Source organism: Apostichopus japonicus, chromosome 6 (genome assembly GCF_037975245.1).
Source record: "Apostichopus japonicus isolate 1M-3 chromosome 6, ASM3797524v1, whole genome shotgun sequence".
Lineage (NCBI taxonomy): Eukaryota > Metazoa > Echinodermata > Holothuroidea > Aspidochirotida > Stichopodidae > Apostichopus > Apostichopus japonicus.
This window is the reverse complement of record NC_092566.1, coordinates 3012717-3030737: the sequence shown is the minus strand read 5'-3', so window position 1 is coordinate 3030737 and position 18021 is coordinate 3012717. Positions and strand designations below refer to the sequence as shown.

Here is an 18021-nt window from a genome sequence, read left to right as displayed (position 1 = left end):
GGGTGGTGGTGGTGGGGGGGGGGGGGGGTACTATCACTGGCTGCACATTATCTTCCCCGCTATGCTTTCGTTCCCTACATTTTAATAATTTTTACCCTAACGTTAAATTCTCCTTTTGCAATATGGCCGACTCCCAATGAAACTCATTTATATTGACACCAAATCATTAGCATCTTAAACATTGCCAGAAGTTTTCACAAGTACTTTTCTGGTGGTTCAGCATCTCCAAGTTACTTCTAGTTATTTGAGGAGAGTAAATCTAGAGAATTAAATGTTTCAGTGAAGCAATTTACTTCGAGGGTGCATGGTAGTAAAATGCTCGTTTGTAGATTAAGCATAATTAGTGACTATTATTTGACTTTCTAGCATAATTGAGGCTATACTTGAGGCTATATATTTGAGGCTAATACTGGTGACATTGTTTACAAGCATGCAAGCAACTATTTGTAACGTTAGCAGCGAAACGAAAGTGAGACTGGCTAAAGCCCTAATTCTATTTAGGGTTTTATATGGTTCATCCACACTGACTTTAGAGTCGGGTGATGTGAAAAAGTATGACAGTCTGGGAAGGTCAATCTGGAGTGCGATTAGACCAGGTGGTTAGACCATGTTTCAAACGGCTGCATGAGGTGATTGGCGGTCGGTGGTGTTTCTCATCCAACGACATCATTCGTAGGAAAACCATGTGGCTTGGACATGCGGCAACACAGGGTGGCTTTGCACGTGCTGCGATTGGTGGTCTTCCTGCCGGTCCTCGTCGGGGTCCTGGCAGACCTCGTCTTCGATGGGTCGACAATATCCCTTCTAGTCAGGACTATCATCTGACGAACTCGTCGATGCTGGCATACGACATGTTAAAATCAAACCAATGACAATTGTACATCACCATTATAACTTGCGTACTAGAGGGCTTCGACGGGTTCTATCCTATGAAGATACTTTTTAAGAAAAAGTCACCCAGGAAAGAACCTGGGCACGAAAACCAAACTACCAAACGACTGATCCGCTCTCAGCCCCAGTCCCCTTGCATCGGGACTGTGACTGTGTGATCATCGTCAGGTGTGTATCACCATTCCCGAAGGGAACAGATACTACACATGATCTTAGCCAAAAGGCCTATCCTATGAAGAAACATGATGATGAAGCAACTATACACACGACGTCTTCTTTTTTTTTAACTTGTCAAAGACACATCAGGGGTTGCATCTTTGAACTTCTCCACCTCAGGGTAGATAATGACATGTAAATCAATTGCGCCCACCAAAATAAGCTCCACCTACCGTGTAAAAGCGATACGGAAGCTTCGTATGGACTTTAACATAATGAAAATCTTAATTGGTGTTTGTATCTGCAAAGAGGTAAATAGTCTATAAAAATGACTATGTATTTATTCCAGAGTCTGTTGAAAACAATGGAATTTATTTCAGCCACGTTTATGATAATAAGGATTATTTTCGAGGTTAAAACTCTGCTGGGTGTGTATCACCATCAGATACTACACATGACTTAGCCAAGAGCGAGCAGCGATGATGTAAGAGATTGACTTCGGTCAGCTTGCGGCTTTGATAAGCCAATGAGGCTTCTTCGCGAGTTCCTGCTTGCAGAATGATCTATTGTACATACATACATGATAGGCAGGTGCTCAGCCAAGAAAGAAGCATTCAGCTATTGTATGTGGAAGTCCAGTTAGCACAAATGCGGAAATGTTGCTATTGGCGTTAAGGCAGTCTAACTCGCAGGAAGCTTATAAAAGAAACGTGCCGTGTGGAAAATTGTTTGAGCTATTACTGTGTTCGAAAATGTTGCTATTGGCGTTAAGGCAGTTTAACTCGCAAGAAGCTTATAAAGGGAAACGTGCCGTGTGGAAAATTGTTTGAGGTATTGTTAAGTTCAGTTAGCACAGTCTTCGAAAATGTTGCTATTGGCGTTAAGGCAGTTTATCTCGCAAGAAGCTTATAAAAGAAAACGTGCCGTGTGAAAAATTGTTTGAGCTATTGTTAAGTTAATTAAGCACAGCTATTGTGAGGCAATAAGGAGATCTGAAAACTTCCAAACGAGGTGACGAGTGTTGCAAGAGGGGGGGGGGGGGGCGAGAATCGCGAGGGGAGCAGAGAGTTGCTCAATTTTCTGCAAAATGTTTAATTGACAACTAATCATATCTCGTCGATTCAACATTTTTTGCAAAATGTTTAATTCTTCACTTCATTCCATCTGAGCAATTGAACAATTTTCTGCAAAATGCTTAATTAACAACTTATCGTGGATGTTGCAGAGGATGAAATGAACTACTGATAAAATCTGGAGGATTGAAGGTGATATTAAGTTATTTATTTTAGAAAATCTTGGACGGTGAAACAAGAAGATTACGCAGCGACCGCTGGCTGATGGGAAGGGGAGTACTATGATAAACTTTGAGCTATTCCAGCTCAAAATCTTAACGGTCAATCATGGTGGCAAAAATTGAATGTTTTATGATAGTCCGAGCCATTAGCTATCATACGGTGGGTAGGGCATGTCAGTAGAAAACTTTTATCTATGCTCTATCGGCCTTGGAAAGTGACGAGTTAAGTGTGTAAGTCAATGGGAGCAATTAATTGTGGTGCGGTAGGCCTACCTGAAAAGATAGATACAAACCACTGACCGTATATGGTCTCAATGGCCAGACAGCCAGTGCCACAATGAATGGAAATTTCGTGAGGAGAAACAAAAAGATATTAACGAGATAACATCTTAATTGCAAATTAAAGATCAATCTCTGATTCTTATCAGCTTGCCAATGACTGAGAGGAGAAGTACGATTGACCCATTAAGAAATTAGATGATACCGCATGCAATTGTTGCAATTGTTGGAAAAGACGGAAGGAATACTCGTATAGAACGCGTCATGTTTTCAGAGCAGTAAGTATCACACATCATCAATGGCTGCGACAAGCTCCAATCCAGGGACTTCAAACGAACTTCCTCGTCCAAGTGCGGTACCTCGCATGTCTCCTCCCCCCCCCCCCCCATGCCCGGACTTAGGGTTCCCCTTCTCATTCCCCTTCTCATTACCCTTCTCGTAAATGAGTCTTGTTATTTATTTCGGTGACATCAAGGAATACTTCATTTACTTGATGACCCTTTCTTAACGATGAATAAGCGGTGTCTCGAGGTAATCCAGAGATAAACTAAAGGCCAATGATATTCTTCTTTTCGCAAGTCATTTCCGGGTCACCCAGTATAGATTATATTCTGTTCTGTAATTGTCTCGTATTCTTGGGAGGGAGGCTCCGGTGTCGAAGGTAAAAGGAAGCATGCGGTTTACTATATGTGCACATGTCTGTATGCAGAACTATCATGGCTTCTGTCTTGATAACGCAAAAAAAATCGGTGATTGCTAATTTACTAAATTCAGGGATATTTCAAAACACGATAGTGTATATATTGTGCCAGCTAATTTAGCGTACACCGGCGTATGGTCTTAATTGACAGAAATGAACTCCTAAACCATGCAGTTGGACCCCCTCCCCCTCCCCTCCTTCTTGGTTTATTCATGTATAGGCTACCTCGTGGTAGTAACTAATTGTGTACACAATTAACTCGGTTGTTCGGGCGGGACTGCAGCACCCAGAGCCGTATATACGGCTCTGGCAGCACCCATCGTGCATAGATGTAAACACACAAGACAATTCGGACAGAACGTCGATCTCTGTCAATCAGTGCATGGACTAATGGAATGGTGAATTTAAATTTCATTTATTTGTTTCTTCGTAACACACCATGATTTATTAACATACAATTATTAACATACAATGATTTACAACAATATATTTACAAATAATGTGACATAGTTAAAAATTAAATTTATGTCACGAAAGGAATAAAGTACCCGTGTAGGCTTGTGAGGCAGATTACTCCACTTAGGGAATAATGCATGAGCAAATAAGAGAAAAAGTCGGGGGGGGGGGGGCTATATACCAATTGATCAATAAGTATTTATTTAATGCTTAATACTTTTTCTAACAGCATGAAAGTGAGTTGCAAATTCATTGGGAAGCGCTTTCCATGCAAGGGATACTCGTATACACGTAATTTAAAAAAAATATATATAGGCTACTTAAACCGTGGTAAGTGGAGACATAAGTGACTGCCTCGTATTATGGTAGAAATTGTTAAAATATGTAATAGCAACATTGTGCATACTGCGGTAAGCAAAGACAGCTTCCTTAGTATGGATTAGGTCCGGGTAAACTTCAGCAGATCGAGCCTGGAAGAAAGCGAAATTTATAGTATGGTCACATGCATTTTACAGAATCAATATGCTGGACCGCCTTCGCTTGAAGTATAAAAGGAATGTTCAGGTGTGTCGTACTTGTTCCGGCCCAGACTGGAAGACAGTAAGACAGGTGAGGTAAAAATTAGGGTAAGATATAGGGGACGAAGTATCCCCCTAAATAAATAATATTTCGACAGTAAACCTGTACTTTTAGGCAACTTTAATACTTATAGTGAGTCAATATAGGAGTCAAATATGAGGATTCTATGTAAGGCCCACAGTAAAAACAAAACACACCCAGAAACTTTATACGATCAACCCAAAGCAGTGAATCGCCATTCATAGATATTTTGATGTCATTTACACTTGATCTATTTTCAGTATTAGTCTTACTAAATAACATAAAATTTGGCTTCTTTACTTTAAGTGACAGCTTGTTAGCTGAAAACCATTCTTGAAATGTGTTTAATTCAACACAGATATATAGTGTTTTCAATGTGGTCTGATATCATTGTCCCGTAAAGAAAAAGGTTAGTATCGTCTGCAAAGAGAACAATAGTACAGATATTTAAAACATTAGCTTTGTCGTTGACATGGATAATAAAAATTAAAGGAGCTTATATTGATCCTTGAGAACCCCCCCCCCCCCACATGGTGGTATATACTCTCATTATATATCAATCCGTCCGGATGTTCTCCTATCTCAGGAAAAGTGCCAAAATGCAGTAGGAGAACATGTTATCAATCAGGATATGGTTTTTGTGATTTGCGAGTGTTGATGAGCATGAATGGAAATACATGTGGTGCAAAAATTGGGTAATCTGAGGCAATGATTTTAGACCCCTTTAGGCCTCCCATGAGCAGCGTACGAAAAATTGCATACCACTGAGTGTAGAGGTTTGTTTACAAGTGACGAAAACTTCAGGCTTTGATAGCAAAATACTTCATGGTCATGATACGGAAATTGATGGTGCCATTTAAAGGCCAACTTGTCAGCTATCCAGGGACGGGTATCGTTAAGCTAGTGAGAACTTATAGACTTAGAAGACCATATTACATTTGTGATATAGTGTGTCCGTCAATGGGGCTTTGAATGGGCTTATGCTACCACATGTTACGCTTCTTAATTCAGAATGGACTCCATTATAGGCTAAGCTACAAACTGCTTCTTATTGGATAAAGCTTTAAATCGACTCTAAGCTAATACCCTTGATACCGTATTGAAAAGGTTTCTTCAACAGAGTTACGTGATGGTTAATCGTACCAAGAGCCTTATTGACAGGTCTATGAAATTCCAACCGTTGTTTGTTTTGAGCAAGCTGGACTATGGGCCTTCTCAATAGATTTAAAGGGTGTAAAGACTCGTGCACAAAGAAACGTCTCATGCCGGTAATCTGACCTAGTTTCGAATGAGGTGTAACAGAAGTGTTAGACACTAGTGTACAGTCAATACATACAGCTACGGTACAGCCCAGTGTACATAGCATCGATGGACATCTCAGGTCCAGCTAAAGATAATAAGGTATCAGGTTTCATTACTGTCTGTATTTTGTAGCGACAAGAAGAAAACTTCCCTTGCAAGCAACGGAAAGTTAACTTTTTTGGTTTGGGGCGAGTCTTCAATGCCTTTAATATAGCGAGCGACAGAGACTCGAAGTGAGCGCTCTAGCTCAATAGAGTGATTTGTGCGGAATCCGTAGTGTCCTTTGTACAAAACATCGCATCTTGTATATAAAACTGTAAAGGCCATTGTGGTTAAGTCTTTCAGTTATTTTGGAGAAACACGTTAAAATTAAAACTGGGCGAAAATTATTACAACTTTCTTGAAAATAGGTACTCACTTTAGCTAAACAGTCAGGAATTATACCGGACGCAAGCGACCTATTGATAATATCAGTAAGTCGTTTGGATATAACAGGTAGAGTTTTTTTTTAAACAAAGACCAGGCTTAATTCCATCAAAACCCGCCGCCCTATTGGGCCGCCAGTCGGGATACTTTCTAATGCTATAATACTTCTCTATTATCCTCACAATGTATGCTTCGAAAACCACTGGTATTAGAATGGATGAATTCCCAGCCTTTTATCTGAAAGAAACAGGCTATAATGCTCATACTGTCGGTATGACAGCTGTGAAGCATGAAATCAAGGAACACATTAAAAAGTGACGCAAGTGGGTGCTAGAATGCATTGATATATGAATGATTCATTCAATTTCTATGGAACGAATACCAAGAAATTAATTTTCTGTGATGAATACATAGTTTATAGCATTACATCATAGCTTACTACAAACGTCCAGTTACGGTCACGCTGTCAATGTTATTGAAAACATTCGACGGACAATGAATTTTCGCTAAACCAATGCCACAGACCACGCTGGGAATCTTTGGTTTTGTTGTAGGTGTGCGATTTGACCTACAAATATTGTCTGCCCAAAATAGGTCGCAGTTAATCCATGGTATTTATAAGAGTAAAGAGCTTGTAGTGGCCAATGTTAGTATTCGCAGACTGCTACTTTGTACTTTGATAGGCCTTTGGTACGTTATTACAATAGCAACAGTGCTAAAAGTATACCTCTTGTACTTGCTAACCAAGGCCTAAAAGTTAGGCCATACGGTCCGCATGTGTTAGCTGATCAAATATCCACAACAGTGGAATACACAATAATACCGGTACAGTAGTAATAGCATGCCTAACCAAAAGTAAACCGTACATTTTTTCAGGGAATCCGGAGGTATCATATTGATGTTCATTTAACAGCTACCCACGTATGTCTCTTAAGCTTTGATTCTAAGGGACAGGGTCTGGTGGGTTGTGGTTCAGCCTTCATGGAATATCCTTTGTTGAGGGCCTCAACTTGAAGTTTGTACAATGATGGTGAATAGTGAGGATGGAATTTAAAGGGCCTCTATATGTTGCAAGGATGATGAACAAATTTAGAACACCTCATCTACAGCAAGTATTTTGTCCAAGAAATAAAACACACAAGTTCTAAAAGGACATGCCATGATGTGTATAAATTTTATGATCTGAATATCATGTAAATTTCACAGCTTATCCTGGTTGCAACAAGATCAGTGAACTAGTTTTATGACTTGTTAATGGCTTTAAAAAATTCCTTCAATGTGGTTTAAAGTTATTTGAAAAGAAAAAATAAACTAAGAAGAAAAAACTATTAATTCCTTTCTTGGAATGAACTTTATTGATTTGGGGGTTCTGAGATTTGTAAGCACATCATTCTGTGTACTCCTTGTATAAAAGAACAGGGGGTTCTTTTGATTGCACAGAAGAATTTTGACTATATGCTATTTGAGTGCATGTGTGACTCATCCATGTCCTGTAAAGACTAAGAGTAACAGGCCTCCTTTGGCATCTAACAGTCCTGCCTGTATATGTTAGATGTCACATGTACTACTTCAATAGTTCAGGGGCATTGCGACCATATTTATCCAGCATGATTGCTAAAAGTTTTCACAAGGAGTACACTCCTGCAGCATTCCGACCCTCCAGATTATTTCCAAAAAGAGAGGCGGGTTCAATTGGACAATTAAATGTATAAGAGAAGAGCCATATGATCTAGTGGTAGGCCTACATAGCAGTAAATGCTTGCGGCATAGAGTTTGACAGGAGTGACCATTATTTGTTTTCTAGCATATCTGGGATCCATGTTGATGACCTTCAAGCTTTTGCTTAGATGACAAACTGCTACAAACTTTCATCAGCCTAGTACACGCATCAAGCCATGTTCTTAACAATTTGTCTATAGCTATTGAATGATTGTTTTGGAGCTGGGATTTAAATTGAAACTTGAAAGGTTTTTGAAACCTGAATCATATATAAACTTGATGTTATCTCAGAAATTTGGATAAAAGAAGACAAAAGACTGCTTTGTTTAATATAGCTCTGGCCAAGATATTTGAATGATGGTATGTAAACGAGTTTAATTGTCTAAAATCCACAACCATTGAACAATTTGTTTTCCAAAGTAGAGCAAGAATTCCTTTTAAACTTTCCCTAGTTAGACTTCAGTCAATTTTAACTTTATATTAACTTCTTCCTTCTTTCTTTCACCTTATCAACAGTTGCCGTCTTGATCCAAATCAAAGGTTTCCATCGACATATATCGACGTGTCAAAAGCAGAGTTACGTGAGGAAAAGTGTCAGATGCAGCCATGATTTGGGGTAGGTTTGACTCTCCTTAACCAGATGGTAATTGACCTAATAAATTGGCAATGTTAACTGCAGCATTAATTCTCATGCAAAGCAGGTGTGAGCTAAGTTATGTCGGCTCTGAAATTGTCATGGATCAGGACAAAGTGTCGATGTTTGGTTGAAAAGTAAACCCTTTCAGGGATTTTGAGCTTTCTCTTGTGGCATTAGTATATATATATATATATATATATATATATGTATATTTATATATACATATACACCAAGTGTATGACTTTAAAAACTATGATTAATAAAGTACTGCAACTGCAGAAGTAACTGTTTTGATAAATGTCTTTACGAGTTTGATTTATCCTGATTATTCTATATAAAATGAGACAGAATAATAACACTTGGATGTCTTACGTAATTGTGATTTGTACCACAAAGTTTTAACTCTTAAGTCACAACAGTATTATGACCGATACTTTTTTTGGGAAGTTTAAAATATTTCCAGTAGGACAACTTTTTTTTATTCTGTACAGGTACAAAATATTTGTTGTCGCTTATGTAGGGAATTTGATGTGGTGCTAGTCAAATAATATAAATAATAAAATGTGGTGAGCACATACATGATTATTGAAAACTTTGTTTTTTTTCCCCCGCAGGTTTGACTTTAGAGCCCGGAAAGAATTACACTAGAATAATGGGCGATGAGATTCAGCTATCCATGGCGTCTTTGGAGACTCGGGATGAATTTGGTGAGTTTTATTAATTAGTAATTAATTAATAATGACAGACAGCACAAAAGTATAAAGTAACAGTATATAATTATTATATACTTTGAAGGGTCGTCTTCTGCTGCCCTGCTCTGAACTATCTGTGTTTGTCCTTAGAATGAGAGTGTGAGTATGCCAACCACTTTTCCATGAGCTTTGTATGTTTAAAGGGTCATATTCTCAACAAAGTAGAAGTGGTATAAACATTCAATCTGGAATCAAGACGACTGGTTTTAACAATCTGTAACATATCAAAATGAAGTGTTTGCCTACATTTCCATCTATTAAAACTTGTTCTTAGATGCTCCTTTGAGACTGAAAATTTTGTTGCAGCAGTTTTAAATTTCTAGCTTTTGTTCTGTCACAGGCTCTGATCCTCATCCCAATTACACCCAAGTAATTCTGACCACCAAGAGGAGTGAGTATTTGCTCTGTACTCTAGCCCACGGAACAGCATTTCAACAAAACTTAGACCTGAGACTGAGACCGTCAGAGACTGTCACCTTCAGCGTGCAAGGAAAAAGTGAGTGATATTTAACAAAGTGAATGCTAAATTGAGATGGAAGCCATGAAACCAAAGCCAGGTGTTAGGAAACTTACACAGTTTTGTGTCAACGATATGGAATCAGCAGTCCCGTAGTAGAATAAAAACATTGTAATAAGTAAAGACAAACTATTAAGTATGTAAGCAAGTGTGGCATGATGATGCCATAGCAAGGTATTCCGAAAGTGTTCTTTCTTATTTTGGAGGGAACTCTGAGAGAAAACAGATTACGATATTGTTATTCCTGGTTGAAGTGGTTCTTTGCAAGAACCTCTAACTTATATTGATCAATAATTGTAGTGTTTTCATTCTTCTTTAAGACTTTACACAGTGATTCTGATAGACAGTTCATTTGGAATGTAAAGTTTTTTACATATATCACAATCAATCAAGCATCTCAGCTTGTAATCCGTCCATTAAGTCACTTCTCTGTCAGAATAAAGATCTGTTTTATTGGCCCCAATTATAGCAGGCTATAGCTAGGAAAGTTTTGTGATTACGTAATCCACCTCAGGCTTTACAGTTAGCCTGCATAGCTTCTTAACACCATTAGGCTCCTTGTGGAAATATGTTCATGTCTACAGTCTAGTTAATCATACAGCGTTCACACAAAGACCCTCATACAAGAAAAATATGTGGGAGGCGTTGATGAATAATTTGTAAAAAGAGGTCATCTTACGACCAAGGCAGGTGTATTACATAATCTCAAAAAACTTTTCCATGATAGCCTGCTATAGTTGGAGTCTATACAGCAGACCTTTAACAGCTCTTCAGCTCATTTGAATGTTTTCTGACCCTAACCATGTTAGGCTAAGAAAATGTAGATTGCTCGCAGACATAGAAAACCCATTAGTCTTGACTGGTTAGTACCTAAATTATTAAATGTAGGCAGAATTTTAGTCAGTATGTTATTGTGTAGCAAACAAGAAAGATATGATTGAATGTTAGTGTTTCTGTATGATGGAACAATTATCAACAATTTATGAAAAAGAGTGGTATATAAATACAACCTAGGACTAATAGCAATGCATAAATGGTCTACAAAAATCAAAATTAGTGTTGTACCTGCAAAATCATCCTTGAAAATAGCCTTTTGTATTCAGTTCATGTTGATTTTACAAAACTTTAAAAGTGAGCATTTCTCAAAGGAAGATTTCAACTGATCAAACTAAAGGACAGCTCAACAAGTTGTTTCAACTAAACTGTATGTCAACAGGTAAGACATAACTGATCACTTTAGATTGTTAAAATAAAAATGTAGGCTGGACACTTTCTCATAGAGAGAACATTCCATATGTAAACAAAAAATACCCTATGGGAATGGTCAGCAGTTAATAAAACACATCAGTTTCTGAAAAGAAACATTAATCTTCAAGTCAATGAACTTGTGATGGGCTTATAGTCTGTATATATAGTTTTGGAAATTTATTATTATATGTATATTATTATTTTATATATATTTTATAATCAACACAAAGAAGCTACATTTTTGGCCTATTCGGCAGACTTCATAGATTTATTCCTCCTCTGAAAACTCTATCCCCTAGAAATTAACTGCAAATATTATATTGTTCAAAGCAAGGTACATGCTGGAAAAGTTTAGTCCACTATGTGGGTGGGGATGGGAGGGGTGGGAATTTCTTACTTGTAACTGATGTTCTCTTTGGTAGCAAGTTTGGTAGGAACGGATTCTTGTCTCCAACCCGGGGGGGTTGGAGAGGAATCCTGTGACTGTTAACCCTCAGTTATCTTGCTTCTGCCTAGATAAGTTTCAAATCCTCTCTTTCCCCCATTTGATCAGGTTTGGTGTATCTGATGGGGTATTCTTCCTCGGACTCGGAGATTTCCGATAGCATCGAAGTCAACTTTGAAGTCGACGATGGAGAAGATGTGATCAGTGAGTTTGCCGACTCTGAACTAGGTAAATTAAAAGTCGAAATGCTTGAGCTGCATGGCGGCAAACAGTGGAATTCCTACCAGGAGAGCAAATTACCTCTCCCATTATCTCTGATTGTTAATTTCACTTATATGTTTTTAAGCCGATGTGAATAGATACCAGCAGTACGAAATCAAACAATTTTCAGGATTGATGATGACCAAATTGTCTCAAGTCAATCTCTAGTAAACCTTAAATCATTCTCAGTCTCATAAAATGAAGGCTAGATATATGAACTGGTGCTCGTCCAACAAGTAAGGTGTCAAATGAACTACGAGGGACATACTGCCTCACTGACCCTTGACCCGGCTCAACTCAGCCTTCCTAACATGGAAAATGATCTCACCCTTCAGTCATGGAACCCCAACATGTAGCATTTTCTTGACTGAGAGTCGGCTTCTGTCGTGCAGTGGTTCACAGTTACCACTTTTCCAACAGACTTCATCCATCATGGGCCAATAAATTTGCATGTGACAGAACCAAGCACCAATCTTAACAGTAATAGAGTCGTTTGTTCATCATTTCCTTCAGTGTGCATTCAACGGTTTAAATGACTTTAAGGTCTCAGCAACTATGGAGAACTAGGTCGAGTCGAGGTGCATTCAGCCAGACAGTGTGAGGCTTGGTACCGGCTTTGTTATTTCCTTTGGTTTCATTAAACTGAAGTTGTCCGAAACCAATAAAAGCACAATATCACTTTTAAGTGTGGAGATTTTTCAATCTTCATTTTCTGGTTTCTGTTCATTTTCGTGTATATGTAAATAACACATATAAAGCTAAAATATCATCTGAAGCCCTTTCCTGAATGCTTTCTGAGTTATCTCAGATGACACTTGGATGTGATTCCTGATTATGTGACATGCAAGGTGTGGTGCCATCTGATGGTCGCCACCCCTCACCACACCCATACCACACCCATACCACACCCATACCCCAGCAAGGAAATGGTTAGTATTGCAACCAACTGTGAGCTTCAGTTTCCAGTTGATTTTTTCTCTGCATTATCCTCTGAAGAAGTGAAAGAGACTTGAATACGAATAATATACAGACATCAAAATTAAACATTTTGAATAGGCTAAACAAACAAGAAACTGTATTAAACTCCAAACAGAAAAAAGATAGCTGATCAGGATAGCTCAGTTGGTAGAAGGTAGGATTTGTGGTCGCTGATCTGACCCCCAACAAATAAATCTTTTTTGTTTATAATAAATCTAATTTGTTTATATTTGCCCAGTGTGGTTTCCTGTTTGTGATTATTCGCCTATAATCCATTTCTTTTCAGCTTGTTCCCCAACCATTTTGCCAGCACCTCCTTCAACCCTCCACGACGACAGCATGTGTGATGTGTCAGAGACAGCGCCTGTCATGTCCAGAGGACCGAGGAGAGATGAAATGGAAGGAACAGGCGATGTTCCTCCTCATCCAACGAAGCAAGAAGAGGGAGAGGCAGAGCTACCTGAAGAGCAAAGAGAAGGTCAGTTTTACTTTAAATTAAAGCATTTGTATTCCCGACCCCGAAGTGACATTTATTTCATAAAATAAGCACGATGATTGTCAAATATGGCAGATTAATGGCTTTGAATTGGCAAATAATAATCATCGTGTTGTAAGTTTCTCAAATTTTCTACCTATCTAGTTGTGGAATATCCTATCTGAATGTGTGATAAACAGCACGTACAATTGATAAGATTATCACAATGTGAAACATACATTAGCTCTGTTACTACAGCACCTTTCCTTCAATACCCATTTTTCGAGATCCGGTTCTCCAACCGTCCCAGTTATTTGACCTTCTCTGAACTTTCTCATCCATCGTAGAGTATCTCCATATTGAATCAGTCCCAGTAAAGGAAGAAGCGGTCGACAGCCCTCAGATGAGTTGCCATGGCAACAGTATAGCCCAGATGCCACCAGATGATCATGAGATACCTCAGAGAAGTCTACCAGTACCTCGAGTAGAACCTGGTACGACCCACAGTCACACGGTAGAGTTTCCCTATGCCCTACCTCAACGGAGTGGTGGGTTAAATCAAGACGATAATCCACGTTCGCGTCCCGATGACGATGCAGACAGCAATACCCAAGTGTATGAGGATAATGATAATGATAATGGTTATCACGGTTCTGTTCAAGAAAGGGTTGTCTCTCATAGTTACCGTGGGGACATTCCAGATAACAATGCCCACCGTTACCAGGGCGACAGCCAAGACGGTTGCCAGGGTGACACTGAAGGGTCACTTATTCAAGATTATCAAGCTAATGTTCAAGCAAATGTTACTCACCAGCATCGGGGTAAGATTCAAGAAGACGACACACAGCGGCACCAGGTTACCCCTCCAGACAGCATTACCCAGGGGTATGAGGGTAGCACTGGTGATGAACCTATGGGGATTATCCCAGTTGGATTAACAGGAGATTACCATTCTCAAGAGTCTGAAGTGCAAATTGTGTGGCCTGTTGGCACCTCCGGTCGTCGTGGTAATCAAAGGTTCTTACAACCTAACAGCATGCCGACCATGAGCCGTCAGACAGGTATGTATAGGATGTGTTCTTAAAACAATGGACAGTTTTGTTGGAAAGATTCCATTTATGGTCAGAGAGAAAATTGACTTTGTCATGCCATGAACTGTCATCTTGAAAAGAGAATTGCCTGTGACACAACAGTGTCACTGCAAAGACAAAAACTGATGGAATTGTCAAAAGTTATGACAAGGCCAAATATTTTCCCAATTATTTTGAAAATTTGAAGACATTAACCTTCAGACTGCTCATGTAGTTTGTGACCTTCTAGAAAACAGCCTTGTTTGTAACAGAAAATTGATCAAATTTTTGCGTCTCTGTGACCACTTCTGGATTCTTTCTGCATTAGATAACATATTTATTTAGATATAAATCACTGATCTTTCAGAATTGTAGATCAAGGAAGGAGATACTATTTTTCGAACTCATTCCTTGAGTTTTTCTGTGAATTATTCGGCTTTCAAAGTCCAAAATGATGAAGCTGCGATGAGATAGCATTTGAGGTCGTTAGACGACGTTTGGAAATTCAAAGTCCACGAAAGCCATCATTATTTTCAGCTTACGGAATGGGTGTGTAGGGGGGGGGGGTGGGGAAGGGTGGTTTAAGTTGAGCAGTTAATGCCCAGGAAGCCATGATCTTTTACTCTATAGGGAGAGAGGAGAAGGTGGGTGGGTGGTGGGGGATATTGTAAAACAAGGATTAACAGGTGGGATTAAGCCGAGTGTCAGGTTAATATGGTTCCAGATTGTTTACCTTTCTTGTCCCATTTTACAGTTGGCCCTCCGCACCCATCTAGTATGGACTCCCCGATCATGCCTGCTTTGGAAGGCCATGAGGGACAGTTAGGAATGAATGTTGGGACAAGCCAGTCCATGGTCCACCAGGGATCCCCTAGCATTGAACCAAGACCAAAAGACGTGTTCAAATGCAATCTATGCGAGAGTTACTTTAACAGCCAACGAGATTGGCTTCAGCACACAGACCATGCCCATAAGCACATGCACGGCTGCTTTTGTAAACATTGCTGTGTCCGCTTGAAGTCTCAGTCGCATTTGAGAAGCCACCAGCATAGCCAAAAGAGAGACCGTCTATACCCTTGCGAAATTTGCTCAAAAAGTTTCTCCAGGCGTTGGAACCTGTTTCGCCATCAGACCCTATGTCACGGAAAACGAATGCCCCAAAGATCTGAGAACAGAACCTAGCATGCAGAGTTTCTTTTTTGACTCCGCAAAGAGCTGGAAGTCCCTCTTCTTCCAAAGTTCTTCATGTATGGCAACAACAGAATTTGTAGATTTTTGTAATCCAAGTGAGTGGATTATGATGGACTCCTTTTGTGACTGATCCGTTTGCAACGGCGACTTAGCAAGCTTAATCGTTATTAAACCTAGCGTCGATGGTCGGGTCTCTTTAGCTAGAAATTTTTCCAAAGTCTATCACTGACTTTGACAGAGGCTTCCAAAGAAAATTTTCAACCAGTTATATCTATTGAATTGAAGAAGCACTTCAGTTTTTTGGCCGACTGAATTGTCTCTCAGATGGAAAGAATTTCAGACTTTTCTTTTGGTTTTGGTTAAGATAAAATATTGGATCAAGTGACGATAGATTACAAACTCTGGTCACAACCACGAAAAGGAAAATGCTGACTCTTGGCTCTTTTCTGTCCTTCAGGCGTCACGGGAAACGATATCCGCCCTGGAATGAAACCTCCCTTAAAGAAGAGGAGGAAGCAGATGCGACCAGTCGACCTGCCGGGCAGGCTTCTAACGTGCCAATGCCCCTACTGTTCACTCATCTTCAATTCCCAAGCCGATCAGCTGGTCCATCAGGAGCTGGATCACGGGGAGCTGGGCAAGAATCAAGCTCTGACTTGCCAGTACTGCGGATGGAGATCGCAGGGGATCCGAAATCTGAAAGTCCACCTGTACTCTCATACGGGGGAGAAACCCCACAGGTGTTCCATATGTGGCAAGTCATTCTCACAGTCCCAGAACAGGAAGAGACACGAACGGACCCACACGGGAATCCGTCCGTACCGATGTCAGATCTGTAACATGACGTTTACACAGAACCACCATCGTAAGAAACACCAGCTGACTCACCAGCAGGAGTCTTAGCGACGACTCTTAGCGAAAAGTTTCACCAAAGTCAAACATTGTAGAGAAAATTTTAATAACTATAATAATAATAATAATTATACTAATAATAGTCAGTGGTTACTTTTAGGATGCTTAAGGAACCACAAATGTGGGAGAAACCCGCAAGGGCTTATGGGTTACAACTTACTCGTCGGGTGGCTTCCAATTCAACATTGTAATTCAAATTTGGAATCTTTTCAATTTAGAAAGTCATTTCAGATGGGAAAGCCGTAGATTGCTCTTGGATGAAAAACCCAATGTACTTTGACCCGGCCGGTATCGAACCCGGAACCACTCGATTGCTAAGCCTCGTAGCTTCAAATGCCACCGCCTTTATCCACTCGGCTACAGCACCTTTTATAACTGCTTATATACTGTAGAGAAGGCCTGTGTAGGTACATATACGTAAAAGCTACACGATCTGATCTTCTGCTTGTAGTGCGATCTTGTTAGGATCGATTCTTCTGGCATGAAATAGACAAGCCCTTTAAAATTGTATACAATGTTGTAGTAGTTTTTAATTAATCATGTGATTTGATTTGTTAATTTAAGAGAAAACAAAAAAGAAAGATAATAATGAAAGACTATTGGACAAGAAAACCGAGGGTTTGACAACTTTTTGGCATTATTTTTTTGTTTATCTGCATTGAATTGATCTTCCTCATGTTTGATCAAATCTCTTAACAGTATTTGAAATCTGATGGTCATTTTGAAAGATTGACAATTACAAAATAAAAGGAAACAAAACCAATGAAATATAACAGATTATTGATTCCACGATACCCTTTTTCTCAGGAATGAGAACTAATCAATTTCCATAATCTATATTTCACAATGAATGATACAATCAAGCCAATCAAATGGTCTATTGATTTCCTTTTTGCATTCTCCGCATTGTATTTTTTTTTTTTTTAAAGTTTTGCCTTTAGTTTCCCTTTAAGGACCCATTAGCCAAACCAATTTTAAGCAAATCTTGTGAAGAGACCTATAAAGGATTTTTTTTTTTGTTTTTTTGAAGCATTTTTTTTTTTTTTTTTTAATTAACCACATCTTGCCATTTTGTGGTATCTAGAGTGTGAAGAGATATTCAGTTCCTTTTGCATGGCTGGTACAAATGTGTTAATCCACACAATTAGCAAATGAAAGGGGTATGGGGGGGGGGGGGGGGAGAGATGGGTAGGCAGGGTGCAGTGTAAGCAGTATTTTCATCATTCATTAAGTGCAACAGCTTGAATTATGATAGAATCAAGTACATTTGTGCATGCAGGTTTTTAAAAAGGAAATATGAATATTTCTACTCCTTGATATTTGGTGATAGTATCGTGAGCTGAATTTTTCACACGTTTTTCGATGTTTCAAATACTATAAAAAAAAAACAAGTGTTTGACGTAACCAAGAGTTGCCTAGTTTAGACTACTCGGCCACACACAAATTAACTCAAGGATAGTCCTGTTTGTAATATGGAAGCAAAGAACTTGGTGTTTTAATTGGATACGACGCATACTCATGTCCTGTGCCAGTGAATGTGTAATAAATCAAAATGAGTTCCATGATTGACAAGTTTCTCATAATGATATCATTTTTTTTCTTGCTATTACGGTACACAGTGACCGTTTCAAACACTCAATGTCTCTGTTGCAATAGTGCTTTTGGCTATGACAATAGTTGTCTACCTAAGCTCATCAGTTTATCTTCCAGTT

At 39.2% G+C, this 18021-nt stretch overlaps 1 protein-coding gene across 8 annotated transcripts; it reads left to right on the top strand.

Annotated features, from left to right (window-relative positions):
- The first annotated feature begins 2769 nt into the window (after positions 1-2769).
- On the top strand, positions 2770-17874 carry LOC139968673 (uncharacterized). Of its 8 annotated transcripts, none has more exons than XM_071972943.1 (8): positions 2770-2898; positions 8340-8439; positions 9075-9167; positions 9553-9708; positions 11531-11650; positions 12948-13139; positions 13484-14197; positions 15855-17874. In XM_071972943.1, exons 2-8 carry the CDS (start codon positions 8430-8432, stop codon positions 16298-16300), a joined length of 1731 nt encoding a protein of 576 aa, XP_071829044.1. In that variant the 5' UTR covers positions 2770-2898; positions 8340-8429; the 3' UTR covers positions 16301-17874. The 8 variants fall into 8 exon arrangements, with proteins under 8 accessions (XP_071829044.1, XP_071829046.1, XP_071829045.1 ...); XM_071972945.1 differs by lacking the exon at positions 2770-2898 and adding an exon at positions 4362-4385; XM_071972944.1 differs by lacking the exon at positions 2770-2898 and adding an exon at positions 5733-5777.
- The last annotated feature ends 147 nt before the right edge of the window (positions 17875-18021 follow it).